Source organism: Aulonocara sp. 'chitande type north' Nkhata Bay, linkage group LG12 (genome assembly GCF_057382095.1).
Source record: "Aulonocara sp. 'chitande type north' Nkhata Bay isolate Kocher_YH1m ecotype deep benthic linkage group LG12, A_spYH_male_GT1.1, whole genome shotgun sequence".
Classification (NCBI taxonomy): Eukaryota; Metazoa; Chordata; class Actinopteri; order Cichliformes; family Cichlidae; genus Aulonocara; species Aulonocara sp. 'chitande type north' Nkhata Bay.
In genome coordinates, this window is record NC_141355.1 from 710,164 (window position 1) to 723,835 (window position 13,672).

General features: G+C 41.1%; 2 protein-coding genes across 3 annotated transcripts; both read left to right on the plus strand.

Annotated features, from left to right (window-relative positions):
• Positions 1–2,676: 2,676 nt before the first annotated feature.
• LOC147316602 (uncharacterized) lies at positions 2,677–5,109 on the plus strand. 2 transcript variants are annotated; one of them, XM_086313112.1, is made up of 6 exons: positions 2,677–3,299; positions 3,730–3,808; positions 4,007–4,124; positions 4,223–4,291; positions 4,444–4,818; positions 4,945–5,109. In XM_086313112.1, the coding sequence occupies exons 2-6, from the start codon at positions 3,737–3,739 to the stop codon at positions 5,082–5,084; spliced, it is 774 nt and encodes a 257-aa protein (XP_086169238.1). In that variant the 5' UTR covers positions 2,677–3,299; positions 3,730–3,736; the 3' UTR covers positions 5,085–5,109. The 2 variants fall into 2 exon arrangements, with proteins under 2 accessions (XP_086169238.1, XP_086169237.1); XM_086313111.1 differs by lacking the exon at positions 2,677–3,299 and having other exon boundaries at positions 3,512–3,808.
• Positions 5,110–5,168: 59 nt separating this feature from the next.
• On the plus strand, positions 5,169–8,260 carry LOC147316603 (uncharacterized). Its single transcript, XM_086313114.1, has 9 exons — positions 5,169–5,497; positions 5,595–5,773; positions 5,869–5,962; positions 6,363–6,719; positions 6,815–6,932; positions 7,007–7,098; positions 7,200–7,314; positions 7,685–7,786; positions 7,986–8,260. The coding sequence occupies exons 1-9, from the start codon at positions 5,234–5,236 to the stop codon at positions 8,183–8,185; spliced, it is 1,521 nt and encodes a 506-aa protein (XP_086169240.1). The 5' UTR covers positions 5,169–5,233; the 3' UTR covers positions 8,186–8,260.
• The last annotated feature ends 5,412 nt before the right edge of the window (positions 8,261–13,672 follow it).

Here is a 13,672-nt window from a genome sequence, read left to right on the forward strand (position 1 = left end):
CTATGTTTAAGTATTACTCCTCAATCATAGTATTGGAATCAAGCCGTTTCTTCTCTCGTCATATCTCTGTAAATCGCAGTCAAAGTACACCAAAGTCAGCTGATTCACCCAGTGCAAGAATTATGCTTCTAACCCACCTAGTTTTTGAGTTACACAACGTTTTGTAACTCCAAAAAACGGCGTTTTTCGCCTCTCACCGCGATCTAATTCTGACTCCTCATCAGCCTTTTTTTCAAATCGCCCGCCCCCTTACGGTGTGTTCACACCGAACGCGATGGACGCGAATAAAACGCCCCAAACGCCCCTAATTTGACGCGTGTACATTCGCGTCTCAACGCGTGTCCAAGAAAAATCCATCGCGATATTTTGACGCGCGTGAACCGGAAATGTGGGAGGAATGTGGGAGGGAGTTGTGCCAGACCGGTATCTTTGCAAGATGGCAGCTATCGAGCTAGCGCTTGAAGAGAGAGTCTCCCTTCTCTATGTACTGTGGAGAGCAGAGCAGCAGCGTAAAAGACGTCCTCGCCGTACCTGGGTCCATCAGGTCCTCCAGAGGCATGAGCAGTTTGGTGAGTTTCACCACTTGCTCCAGGAGCTGCGCCTGGATGACGGCCGATTCCAGCGCTATCACCGTCGGCCAGTTTGAGGACCTGCTTTCCCTCGTCGGTCCCAGCATTGCCCGCCTAGACACCAACTACAGACGCTCAATCCCACCTGCAGAGCGCCTGTCCGTCTGCCTGAGGTTAGTAAAACTATTTAATACGGTAGTCCTTTATTGATATCTGTGCTAATATGCTAATCCATCCAGTTATACACTGCTAACATGGATGTGCTATGCTAACAGTGAATGCTGTCGGTGTTTACTGAAAGCAAACTGTGGTACAGAGACGACTCTTTATAATATTTCTAGTGATACTCAGAAGGTCTCATCAAGTCCCGATTTAATTCGATTTATGCTGTTATCAGTGTTTGCATAATAGCATGGCTGTGGTGTCACATCAATGTATGCGCTCAGTGTTTGCTGATATCAAACTGTAGCATTAGGACCACTGAGTTAACCTTTGTAGTGATACTCACTCCTTTTTATTTAGACCTGGTTTAATTCTGGGATAGTTGAATATTTGTATATAATCCCTGCAGCTGTCAGACTCTATAGCAGGGGTCACAGCCTTTATTAAAACAGAGTTAGATAAAACTGTGAACAGTTTGGTTCATCTCTAGTTACATGGTTCTATCTTGATAAGCTGTCTTATCACAGATTAATTTTTCAAAAATATTAATGATTTAAGCAAGGAAAGGGCTACATGTCAACACACAACTCTTTATTTCTATTAATGTCTTACTTCATTCCTACCTGATTGACATGTTTAGGAATTATGAGTGATTGGCTCACTGTAGTTGTGAAAGTTGCTACCAATCAAATTATGATATGTTAAAGTTAAAACAAAACACAACTGTTTTAGATATTATCTAATATACATTTTGTAATTATCCTTATAATTACAAAATGTTTTATGTAAGATTTAAGTTTTGTGATTTATATCTGACATCACAAAAGTATTTTGGAATTTGAATAATGTATTTTGTAACTGCAGTACACATAATACTGATTTTGAACAATTTTGTCCAGGTTCCTTGTCACCGGGGACTCCTTCAGGACCATCGCGTTCAGTTTCAGAGTCGGTGTGTCCACGGTGAGCCAGATCACCCCCCAGGCAGCGACGTCCATCTGGGACTGTCTAGTGGACGACTTCATGGCTGTGCCTTCACCTGGAGACTGGCGGTCCATCACAGAGGGATTCCAGAAGCGCTGGAACTTTCCTCTGTGCTGTGCAGCTCTGGATGGGAAGCACATCCAGACAAAGGCACCCCATATATCATATAGGAGACACACACATTGATATACACTAAATATTCATTTCATTTCTTTTTTGTGGTGCCCAAATTTATGCACCTGCTTGATTTTGTTTAAACAATTATTGCACACTTTCTGTAAATCCAGTAAACTTCTTTTCACTTCTCAAATATCACTGTGTGTGTCTCCTGTATGATATTTAACTGACATTTTTTATTGTAACAACCAACGATTTATACAGGAAAATAATGTCTATTAACAAGGTTGCCCAAACTTCTGCATCCCACTGTATCAGTATATTTTGTCATTAGTATAATATGAAATAAATTCTACATGTGTCAAGTTGTGTGCCAACATTTGCTGTGTAGTAGAACTGAGACATTAGTCATTATAAACATTTATTTGAAATAATATTAAAAGTCTCAAACAGAAAAACATTAAACATAAACATATAAAATATAAGAATTTACAGAGAGACAGGAATAAAAAGGACCAGCTGCTCTCCAGAGCAGGAACAAGGCTGAGGAGGAAATGCTCCATTGGAGACTGGTGTGGCCTCTTCAGGGACTCCAGGATGGCCAGCTCCACCGCCGATGGACCGTCCTGGGACCCGTCCCTCATCTGCCTCGGAGCCGTCCTCCTCTGTGGGCCTGTAAAACAGCACAAAACACAAAGAAATGAGAAGGCTGCTACTAGATTTTAATTTCAACATTGAAAAAAAATGTTAACAGGTTGGATATAATAATCGTAGAGTAGACAGTGGTCCCTCATTTATTGCAGGGGTTCTCAGAATAACTAGCCCCTGGTCCAACCCGTTCTCACTCCCGACGCGTAAAATAATGACGATTTGTCACGTCCCTTAACTTCTCATGCTGACGCCTAAGGTACCCTTCCACGTTTTTATGTGACGCTGTGGGTTGTCAATTCATTCCAATATGAACCCGCTCGCGGCGATCAGAGACGCTTCGAGCAGAGGCTCCAGCCATCCATTTACTCCAATAATAACCCCGTCACGGCGAAACATGACGCCGTGAAGCACAATCTAACTGGAGAACCGGGGACCCTCTCCGCGAACGGGTTTTTCTCCCTAATTTAATGCTTTCTTTTAATGACATCGTTAACATTTCTCAACAAAAACACGAAAGTATCACTGATAATTCAACAATAAAATCGCTTCATGTTGTGGCCATCACACAGTGTTTTCCAAACTGATTCACGATCTGAAAGTGCGCAGATTTAACGTACATAATCCTTTGTTAGGTTTATTATTTTCATTTCACACGTAAAACACATTTATAGATTCATTCACCACTCCTGTTAGTTTTGGACGCGCTCGGCTCCAGCCAATCAGACGCAACCTGTGTAAGCAAAGGCTGATGGGAGAACGGAGAGACCCATTTATAAGAATAAGAAAATGAGGCGGAACTGATTGATTCTAATGCAGGTATGTAAAAAATACATATATTTAAAGTAATACCTTGATGTGTGTTTCAAAGTTTGTTTTTTCATAAAAGCTTCAAACAAACAGAGGTGACTGATCTCGGAAACGGTGTAATGTATTTAAAAATGGCTACAGCTACTGTCAGCATGCTTGCTAGGTAACGACTACACGTGTCTACTGCAGCATTAGCCATTTAATCCAACGATGATGGATTAAATCTATTACAAACGTTAAAGGACTTGTGTGCTGCAAAATACCCTCACATGGTGCGTAAAGCAGTTTTTGCGCTAAGAGTTCTGCTAGCTCTTTACAAACTGATGATGCTAACGTTAATTGCTAACATTAACCGGAGCGCCAAGACTGAAAATCATTTGAATTGCGTTAGTTATGTGTTTATGTCACTGAGTTCTGCAAAAATCTCTTTCCTCTTTAGCTTGAAAATGAGTGATTCAGAGGATCCCGAGCTGGAGGAAGAGCTTCAGGCTGCTGACGAACTCCTTCAAGATATGCAGGTAACATTTTTAGTGGAAACAGTTGTTAAAGAGGGAACACGCTTGTCTAATATTTTGTACGGAGTAAACGTTATGTTATTTGAATTTTTTTTAAAGTTTATGTCAAATTAAGTTGGTTAACTTAAGATGTTTGATAATCTTTGCTTTAATCATAGACTGTATTTTAGGTGTTCCCTTTTTTCCTTGTTAATTGCGTAGAATGATGCACAGAGTGAACCTCAGCCAAGACCAGTGCGCTGGAAAAAACGTGACAGACAGGGAGCTTTTATTCCTCAAAGACCATCAACCAGTCAAAGTACTAGTTGCATGCCACGTGGTCAGTGTTCACACAACCATTGATTTTATCTCACAACTTGTTTTCACCAAAGAATTTCAGTAAGTAAATATTCTTCATCCCCCCCCCCCTCCCCTCAGTGTCCAGAGAGCAGCATCAATGTCCACGTGAAGAACCTAGTTATGTTGCCAGTGTCAACCCAACAAAAGGTACTTTACCTTCTTGTATATATTGTGATTTCTGTTTACTTTTATATTTGTTGTTATAGTTGAGTTATGCAGGGCTTTTGTGGAGTCCTAAGAAACATACTGCCTAGAGTGTTTTTCAGAGTTTCTTCCTTTCTTTATTTTTTTTCTGTTAGTGTATGGAACTGAGGTGCTTCGTCAGGAGCTCCTTCAGTTGTTGGAGGATGGAGAAGAGGACGCAGCCATGACTTGTGAGACGTCGTCTGAGTCAGCTGCTACTCACTGGGCGATCAGAAATATGGTGTCCTCGCAAAAGTGGAAAGAGGCCAGGCCTTGTCTTATAGACAATATGTTAGCTACTCTGGATCCACAGTCACACCGTGTGTGTCAGTGTGGCAAACAAGTAGTTGTGAGGTGTCTGGACTGCCTGCCTCTTCCATTCCTTTGTGCTGACTGTGATATTGCAGTTCACACACGCTTTGTCCTGCACAACAGAGAGGCAGTAACAGGAGGGTTTTTGCAGCCTTCATCAGAGTTTCACAAGCCAATAGGTACAGTTTTTAAGTCTTATGCATTTCTTGCTATGTATGAGTATGAGTGGGTGCTGTTATTATATATTTATTGTGTATCAGTTAATTTCTAATTCTTTTTATATATATTGTGTGTTTTAATGTTAGTTCGGCTGTTGCCTGTGCAAAGGCCAGACCATGTGTGTGACTGCCCAGCAGGTAACGTTGAGGTTTCACCCGGCGCAATTGTGGCTCTTGTAACCATAAATGGTAAGTTGCCCTTTTGTCACACACTACATACACAATAGATGTGTTTGGAGGTTTTATTGCAAATTGTGCATTGCTATCTTGGTTTTAATTACCCTCGGCCCGCAGTATATGTGGGCACCTGTCAAAGGTCATTTGGATTTACCAGACCGATTTGAAAACAACATGAAAAAAATGAATGCTTTGAGCCATGACTGAATTTATCCTTATCCTTTCTAAAGGCCGTTATAACCTTGCACTGCCAGTGGTGAGCTGCACCAGCTGTGGCCTAATGTGGTCCCCCTCAGTTAAGGACATCCTGGGTAGTGGATATTGGCCTGGCACCTTAAATTTCTGCACCCTGTTTTCAATGGATGTCTTTCAGTCTTTCTATGACATTAAGAAGGCTGCACCAGGGATGTCACTTAAGGCATTTGTCAAAATGCTGGATGAACGAACAGCCCATTTTGGAAGGGTGAGTTTCTAAATTTGCTAAGTTTAAGGAAATTGTGCAAATCAATGTTTATGATGACTGTCCTTGAATATTCTGTTGTATGTCCTCTATGTAAAAGAATGGCCGAATATCAGCTGATGCCTTCAGTAAAAGTTTCTTGGAGTGGAGTGCTGTAAAGTTTGAGGTGGACAGGATGTGCAAGGAGCCATGCTTTAGCTGCCCTGCCTGCACTCCAGACATGCTTGCCGTCTCAGTTGATGGAAACCGCAAGCTTTATCGCTTTCAGTCTAATGCAAGGTACGTTATGCATTGTGTACATAAGTCAAATATGGATTTGTAGAAAAATGTATTTTAATGTTTCTTTTCAAACAACTGTCACTGTGTTCGTTCAGCACTTCAGAGCAGGGGAACTTTGAAGGTGTCTTCATTGAAAAAGATGAGGAAGTTGCTGAGTTTGTGAAATACATCCAGAGACACACAAATCATGTAAGATACACATATATATATTAGTGCTGTTAGCGTTAATCTTGTTAAAATGACGTTAATGCCGTAACCATATACACATACGTGTGTGTGTGTGTGTGTGTGTGTGTGTGTGTGTAGACATATATGGATGGGTCGATATTTTTTTTATTTTTCTCTTGGTGTTGTCGTAATACTATTTACTTTACTTTATCTTAATGTTTACTTAATTTTGTCACCATGTGTATTTAAAAAAAACAACATGATTTTTATTTTGTGTTATCAGTGCTGTCCTGGGGAGATCTGAGGTCTTGTGTGACTCGAGGCTAATTCAGCTAATTGTTATGCGTTTGTTTTAAAAAGTTTGTCCCTGATAGGGCTTAATCATGTCATGTCTTTTATGTTAAAATCTTTGAGTGTATAGGTCCCGGGGAAAGGGTTGTGCGGATCTTCATCTTGGACTGCAGCAAAGGAGTCGTCCAAAAAGTCCACTGGGAAGTTGGATGAGGAGGGCATGGAAATAGCTGTTTGTCGCCACGGAGTCCTCTTAGCTGCATTGAACATGTTTCGAGGGGAGATCTTTGCTTACCCCCTTTTTCTCCAGAGGAAGTTGGCAGCTAGCATCCCAGGACATATTACGTTCCTTTGCTCCGATGTGGCCTGTAAATATTTCCCCTATTTAACCAAGGTGGCTCAGCAGTGCCCTGAGCTGAGGAACCTCTTGTCAATGCGTCCTTTTCTCTCCGTCATGCATGCAAAGGCTCACACTTGGAAATGCGAGGTATACTGCAGCTTGTAGTTTTGGATTAGTTTGAGACATTTTGTTATAAGGTTGAATGAATTCAGCAGTCATGTATTGTGACCTCCTTTCTATAGATCAAATGGGGAGGTGCGTTTCAGGATGGGGCCGGTTCAACAGTTGGAGAAGAGGTGGAACAAGTAAACAGTTTCCTGTCTAGGGCGGCCATCACAACGAAGTACATGTCTAAAGCAGGTGTGTGTCCGTGTCTGAGATTCCACTCAGTCTCCTGCTCATTAATTCTAATTTGTATACTAACTGAAATGCAGGGCGAACAGACATGCTGACCCTCCTGGCTTTGGGGTGGAACAAAAGGAAAGTGGAACAACTGGGCCGCACTTTGAGCCAGCGATATCTAAAGGTCATTTTTTCAACACCCATTTTAATGTGTGTGGTAATGGGGGGAAAACACCAGTACTCTTTTAATGTCAATATGAATGACATTTATGAATGCATTCTTAGATCATAAGGATCCTTAGAGAACAAGTGGAGAGCCTGAATGCGACCAGAAATGAGCTGGGTGTGGATGACGACACACTGCAGCAATGGGTGGCCGATGTGCAGAAATGGGCTGAAGGTGAGTCTCAATATAATGCACTCATGTATAACAATAGGACCCACCATGGCCTCATTAAAGAACTTAGAGTTAAGATCTTTCTGACAGTGTCAACAAACAATGAAAAATAAGCCTTGGAAAAGCAAATTTATGGCAGAGTTGTTGCGTTTCATCAAATTGGATAGAACCTGGGTTGAAATGATGTCGTACTAGTTGGTTTTATAAACCTGAACACCAACATACTTGTTATCTCATGATTATCATGAGATAGCAGCACATGAAGGCTCCAGATGTCTTATAATGAATGTCATCAAGTCAGTGATTACAGAGTCCACTGTAGTTTGGTGACTGTTACTCATCCTGTGTTCTGATTAATATTCCTCTCACTTAGAAAGTGATCAAACTGATGGCAGCCTTGGAGCGTTGCAGGCACGAGTAGAGGAGCTTGTCGTCATCATCAGAGTGCGAACACAAAGTCTTTACAGACAAAATGGTGTCCCAGTTTCTTTGAAACGGACCGTTTGATGCTCAGTTTGTTCAGCTTGTGCAGCTACTTTGTAAACAGAATCAAATCAGATCCAGGTTTGTTTAAGCTGGATGTGATTTGTTCTAGCAAACAAATTGATGAGTGTAGATTAAAATGAAACTATATACATTATGTGAAGGTGTGAATTTTTTATGATTATTTACAGATAGCAACAAGAGGCGACACAGAATTCGCAAGGTCATCTTAGTTGAGAAGAAACGCTTGGCGGCTGCTGTTGACGACTACAACAAGCTCGCTGAACCAACAAAGCAAATCGTATCCAGTGATGCCCTCATGCAGACCGATATTTGGCCCTGGCAGAGCACAAGTGAACGTAAGCTCTTGATTTATAAATATCCTTTTTAAACAAGCTCCCAGTATCTGAGCAGTAGTTGAATGTTTTGTTCTTGAATCATAATATGCTGCTATGTTTTCCCATCTGATGTTGTTAAACTGTAGCTGCTGCTGACCTCCGGACAAAGAGAAAGGTCTTTGAGAAGGTGATGGCTGTGAGGCGCCTGAGAGAGGAGGAGATGATCCTTTGCAGGGAGATGCGGCATCACTGGACAGTGTTGCGAATGCGTTCTGTGGTGTTGGGGACAATCTCCTCAGACTGTAAGCACTTTATTTATTTATTAATTTTTTGATGAATCGATTGAAAATAAGAGCAGATGCTAAAGTCTTACTGGATCTTTTACCTATATCTAGATTGCTAGCTAACACTGCCTTCTCCCTTTTAAAAAAATGTTTAATTACAGCATCCTAATTCATTGTGTTTATGAGGTGATGTTTTTTTGTTGTTTGTTTTTTTTACTTTTCTCATATTTATTTGTTTTGTTCTTTTTACAGCCTCCTTTGTTGGCATGTCGGAGGATGCACAGAAGGGACTCTGTAGCCTGGTTTTAAAAAAACAAAGTGAACTGAAAGCTGAAATGCTCAAAGTAAAGGACATGTACAAGAGAATCCTCAGCCACCAACCACTCCTGGAAATGGACTCGGAGGAGGAGGAGGACATTCCAGACGATGCCACTGAGAGTGATTTGAGCACTTCTGATGAAGACTGATTGTGTCATCATTGATGTTATGTTTGGTAAAATAAAAAGTTAATCACATCTCTGTTCAATGTGATTTTTCAACAGACATTTTACATTTTGAGAAGAAAAATGGAATTTCCTTGGTGCAGTTGTTTACCCTGAATCATTATTTCCCATCTAATTTAATGACTAGTGTACATGTTCAGATACGATAACATAATTTAATTTATGGGATGCTTTCTGGGCTGCTCAAATAATCACAAAATTTAAAAGCACCAGGCAGCACACTCACAAGTAAATTTTTTGTTCAGTGTTTTGTCGAAGAAATCAACAAGTACAACTGAGATGTTTGCTGTAGTGGTGTGTTTGTTAAGAAGCATGCCAGCACACTGGTGAACTGACAGTCCCAGAATGCACCCGAGCCATTGACTCGCCCCAGAGCAAATGAAATTGCTTATCTAGAAAGACAACCGTCATCAAAGAAGAAGTAAAAGAGTAGGAAACAAATGGTAAGGGAAGGTACTGTGGGGTAGGAAAGAAAGGCCAGAGCTGTGCAAAATGACCTCCAGCAGGCCACAAATGTGCACGTCCGCTCAAACGGTCAGAAATGGACTCCATGAGGGTGGTATGAGGGCCCGACGTCCACAGGTGGGGTTGTGCTTACAGCCCAACACAGTGCCGTATGTTTGGCATTTGCCAGAGAACACAAAGATTGGCAACTTTGCCACTGGCGCCCTGTGCTCCTCACAGATGAAAGCAGGTTCACACTGAGCACTTGTGACAGTCTGGAGACGCCGTGGAGAACCTTCTGCTTCCTGCAACATCCTCCAGCATGAGTTTGGCAGTGGGTCAGTTTTGGTGTGGGGTGGCATTTCTTTGGGGAGCAGCACAGCCCTCCATGTGTTCGGCAGAGGTAGCCTGACTGCCATTAGGTACTGAGATGAGATCCTCAGACCCCTTGTGAGACCATATGCTGGTGCGGTTGGCCCCGGGTTCCTCCTAATGCAAGACAATCCTAGACCTCATGTGGCTGGAGTGTGTCAGCAGTTCCTGCAAGACGAAGGCATTGATGCTGTGGACTGGCCCGCCCATTCCCCAGAACTGAATCCAATTGAGGACATCTGGGACATTATGTCTCGCTCCATCCACCAACTGCACCACAAAATGTCCAGGAGTGGGCAGATGCTTTAGTCCTGGAGTCTGGGAGGAGATCCATCAGGAGAGCATCTGCCACTTCATCAGGAGCATGCCCAGGTGTTGTAGGGAGGTCATACAGGCATGTGGAGGCCACACAGACTAGTGAGCCTCATTTTGACATGTTTTGAGGACATTACATAAAACCAGATTAATGATTCTGTATTGCATTGATCAAGGAACCAACCCAATAGGAGCTAAAGGAATCCTCTTGACATTACTTCACTCAGTAAGTTTATACTATGTTTAATGTGCATTTTCTTCATCAGTTTAGAACATAACATGTTAGCGCTCCCTGGTCCTTTTTGGAGACAGATCCTGAGACAGCAGGCAGCTATGGAGAACTTGTGTCAGCTGTGGTAATTAAGGAATACTTTGATTTAATATTGATTTCATGACAACTATCCTCTGGCACATATTCCTGGATATATATAATGACATAAGTAAACTCCCATTTTAGAATCATTGCCTTCTTTGATCTGACTTATTGCCTCAGACTTTGGCCCTGTGTCCCCAAAAGTATAGAAAATCCATGACACTGAGTAAGAGGCCTTTATCATGTTATAAGTGAGAGAGTTTGGTGTAACAGTGGTTGAACATGCCAAATCAATCCACAACATACTGCCATTCCCCAGCTGTAACCTGCATATGCATCAAACCAAAATCCAGTATCATAGCCACAAAAAAGACATAAAGATTAGGTTAAAAGGGTTGTCTCATTTTGCCAGATAGCTTCATCCCAAAAAAGATAAACATTCTTCAAAAACAAAAGTTTGTGAATATTTGCTGTATTGCCAGGCCTAAACCAACCTGTTAAACTTATCAAATTATTGTCATAGATACAAACCTATTGATTGAAACAGAATAATCCATTGAAGCCTCCATCATCATCCACAATCACTGTTACTGTTCAGATTATTTTATCTCTGTTTTCCTCTAGAATGTTTTGAAAATCAGCATTTGATCAACAGACTTTTTAAAAGTTTATTTTGATCCTATTGTTTACGTGTGTAATAGCATTTTTATTGAAATTATGACAGGAAAACCCTCAATCAAATTGTATCTTTGATATCTAATAATAATATTAACAATAATGTTACATATGTAATATGTACACAATAATATTGTGCAAACAAACAAGAAAAATAGCAAAAAATGTCAATTTTTTTTAATACCCTGTATATAAAGACCACATATGACCACAACTCCAAATGTGCAATTGTCACTGCATCTAAACATGACATATTACAAAAAGGTAGAAACATATAATATACAATATGTTCTGAAGCTGGTACTGGTGCAGTTAACTTTGCTTTAGGCTCCCATACACAGTAGGTGTTACTTACTATACGTGCAGTGCAGTATTACTTTACCTTGTAATATGTTATAATAAGCAAGTCACTTCTATATTTATGAGGATGTAGACAATAATGTTGGCTGATATGTAAAACTATGAGATGTCGAGTGCAGGGAAGATATTATTGATCGATCAGATTTATGAATATGTTAGGTACTTAAGCCACAATTAGAGAGTGAAACAGAGACTGACACTGGTTGAAATGTATAGTAACTATTTTATTTTGAACTTTTATGCTGAACTGCAAGCTGTGAACTGTGCGATCTCTGCGACCTGTGGTGCCTGGTTTACTGTGTGTAAAACTGCGCAGGTTCCCATGTGTCATCCCACACTTTGCCACTGTCAGGAGAAAAACATAACAAACAACAACGACAACCACACACAAAATAGGACAATTTAGGTTGTGACATATGACAATTTTTTAGGATGAAATATCTTCTATATTCATGTCATGCTTTATACACCTTCATTGTAATATAAATTAATCAAATCAAGTCAGAGAGTATTAATATATGTAGTAGATGTCAAGCAGGACCACAGCAGCAGCCACGATCCATTGGAACCTGCTGGATGAGAGAGCACAGAAACTCCAGGGAAGAAGTTTAGTTAGTAACATGCATGAACTGCATTACTGAGACATGTATGTTTACAGATGGTGGTGAGGGAGAGGGGGAGAGTTTTCAGTAAAAGGAGACGTGACTGCATCTTCAACCAATACTGAGCCTGCATAACCCTGAAAGAGACAGACAGAGAGGGGGGGGGACACTAACCCCCAGCAGTCTGGTCCTATTACAGCATAACTAAGGGCTGAGCTGAACCAGCCCTAACTATAAGCTCTATAAAGAAGTAAAGTCTTATGCCTACTCTTAAAAGTGTTGACCATGTCCACCTCCAAAACTCATAATGGACTTTGGAGGTGGACAGCTATCAAGCTCCTCACAGAAGAGGAGCTCGATAGCTAAAAGCTCCCAATTTACTTTAGTCCAAATACATGAATTCAAATTGAGTTGATAACTATTTATCAACAATATGAATGTCTGTTCCCGTCCAACAAAGTTGTTACTACATACCATGTTGAGCAAGGCTTCCACTTGACTTTAACTTCTTCTTTTTCCTGAAAAACATGATATAAACAAACAATTAATTAAGAAAGACATGCAAGTTGCATACAAAAAGGAGCTTATAAACATTTGTGTACTATTGAATGGCTCAATATATTATACAATTAGTTTACAAAAACATAAGAACCACTACAATGCTTGTACTGCCAGCATCGAGTGCATGTCAGCAAAGCAACACTGCTTACATTGTGGCTCACAAGCAAAACTAACTGAAGCAGATGTTACTGAATGGGAAGGAGCACCTCCACATCAATCACTCCTTCTGAGCATGATGTCAGGAGGACTTTAAAGAACGTAAACATCAGGAAGGCAGCATGACCAGGTCGTATCAGGTGGTCTGTTCTTATTTAATGTCCTATTTGGAGTGAAATCCTGACTCAGTGGCTGAATTAGTGTAGATTCATCAAATACAAAAGCTTATGGATATTCAGTCAGGCACAGTTCAAATCCGGGAAGTCCAAAGACGCAAACAAATCTGCACAACAGCAGGCTAAATTACTTACATTTACAACTCTCCTGTCTACTATCTCTTCATATTTGAAAATCTTCTGTGTACGGTGTTTTCGGCATTCTGAAAAATAACAAATGAAATATTTACATGAGTTCTGTAAAACTGGAAAAAATGCAAAAATTAAGAAAAAGAAATCTTAACAAACTTAACGAACATGTCATGTGTTTCGTACATTTACAATACCATAACGTCTAACCTTTCCTTGTCCTTTTTTTGTTTGGGACATCCGAGGTGTACACCGTAGAAATTGAGGGAGATGCAGGATGTGGAGATGGAGAGGAGGATGCAGGAGAAAGCAGAGATGAAGAGGAGGATGCAGGAGGAAGCAGAGATGGAGAGGAGGATGCAGGAGGAAGCAGAGATGGAGAGGAGGATGCAGGATGAAGCAGAGATGGAGAGGAGGATGCAGGAGAAAGCAGAGATGAAGAGGAGGATGCAGGAGGAAGCAGAGATGGAGAGGAGGATGCAGGAGGAAGCAGAGATGGAGAGGAGGATGCAGGAGGAAGCAGAGATGGAGAGGAGGATGCAGGAGGAAGCAGAGACAGAGAGGAATATGCAGGAGGAAGCAGAGATGGAGAGGAGGATGCAGGAGGAAGCAGAGATGGAGAGGAGGATGCAGGAGGAAGCAGAGATGAA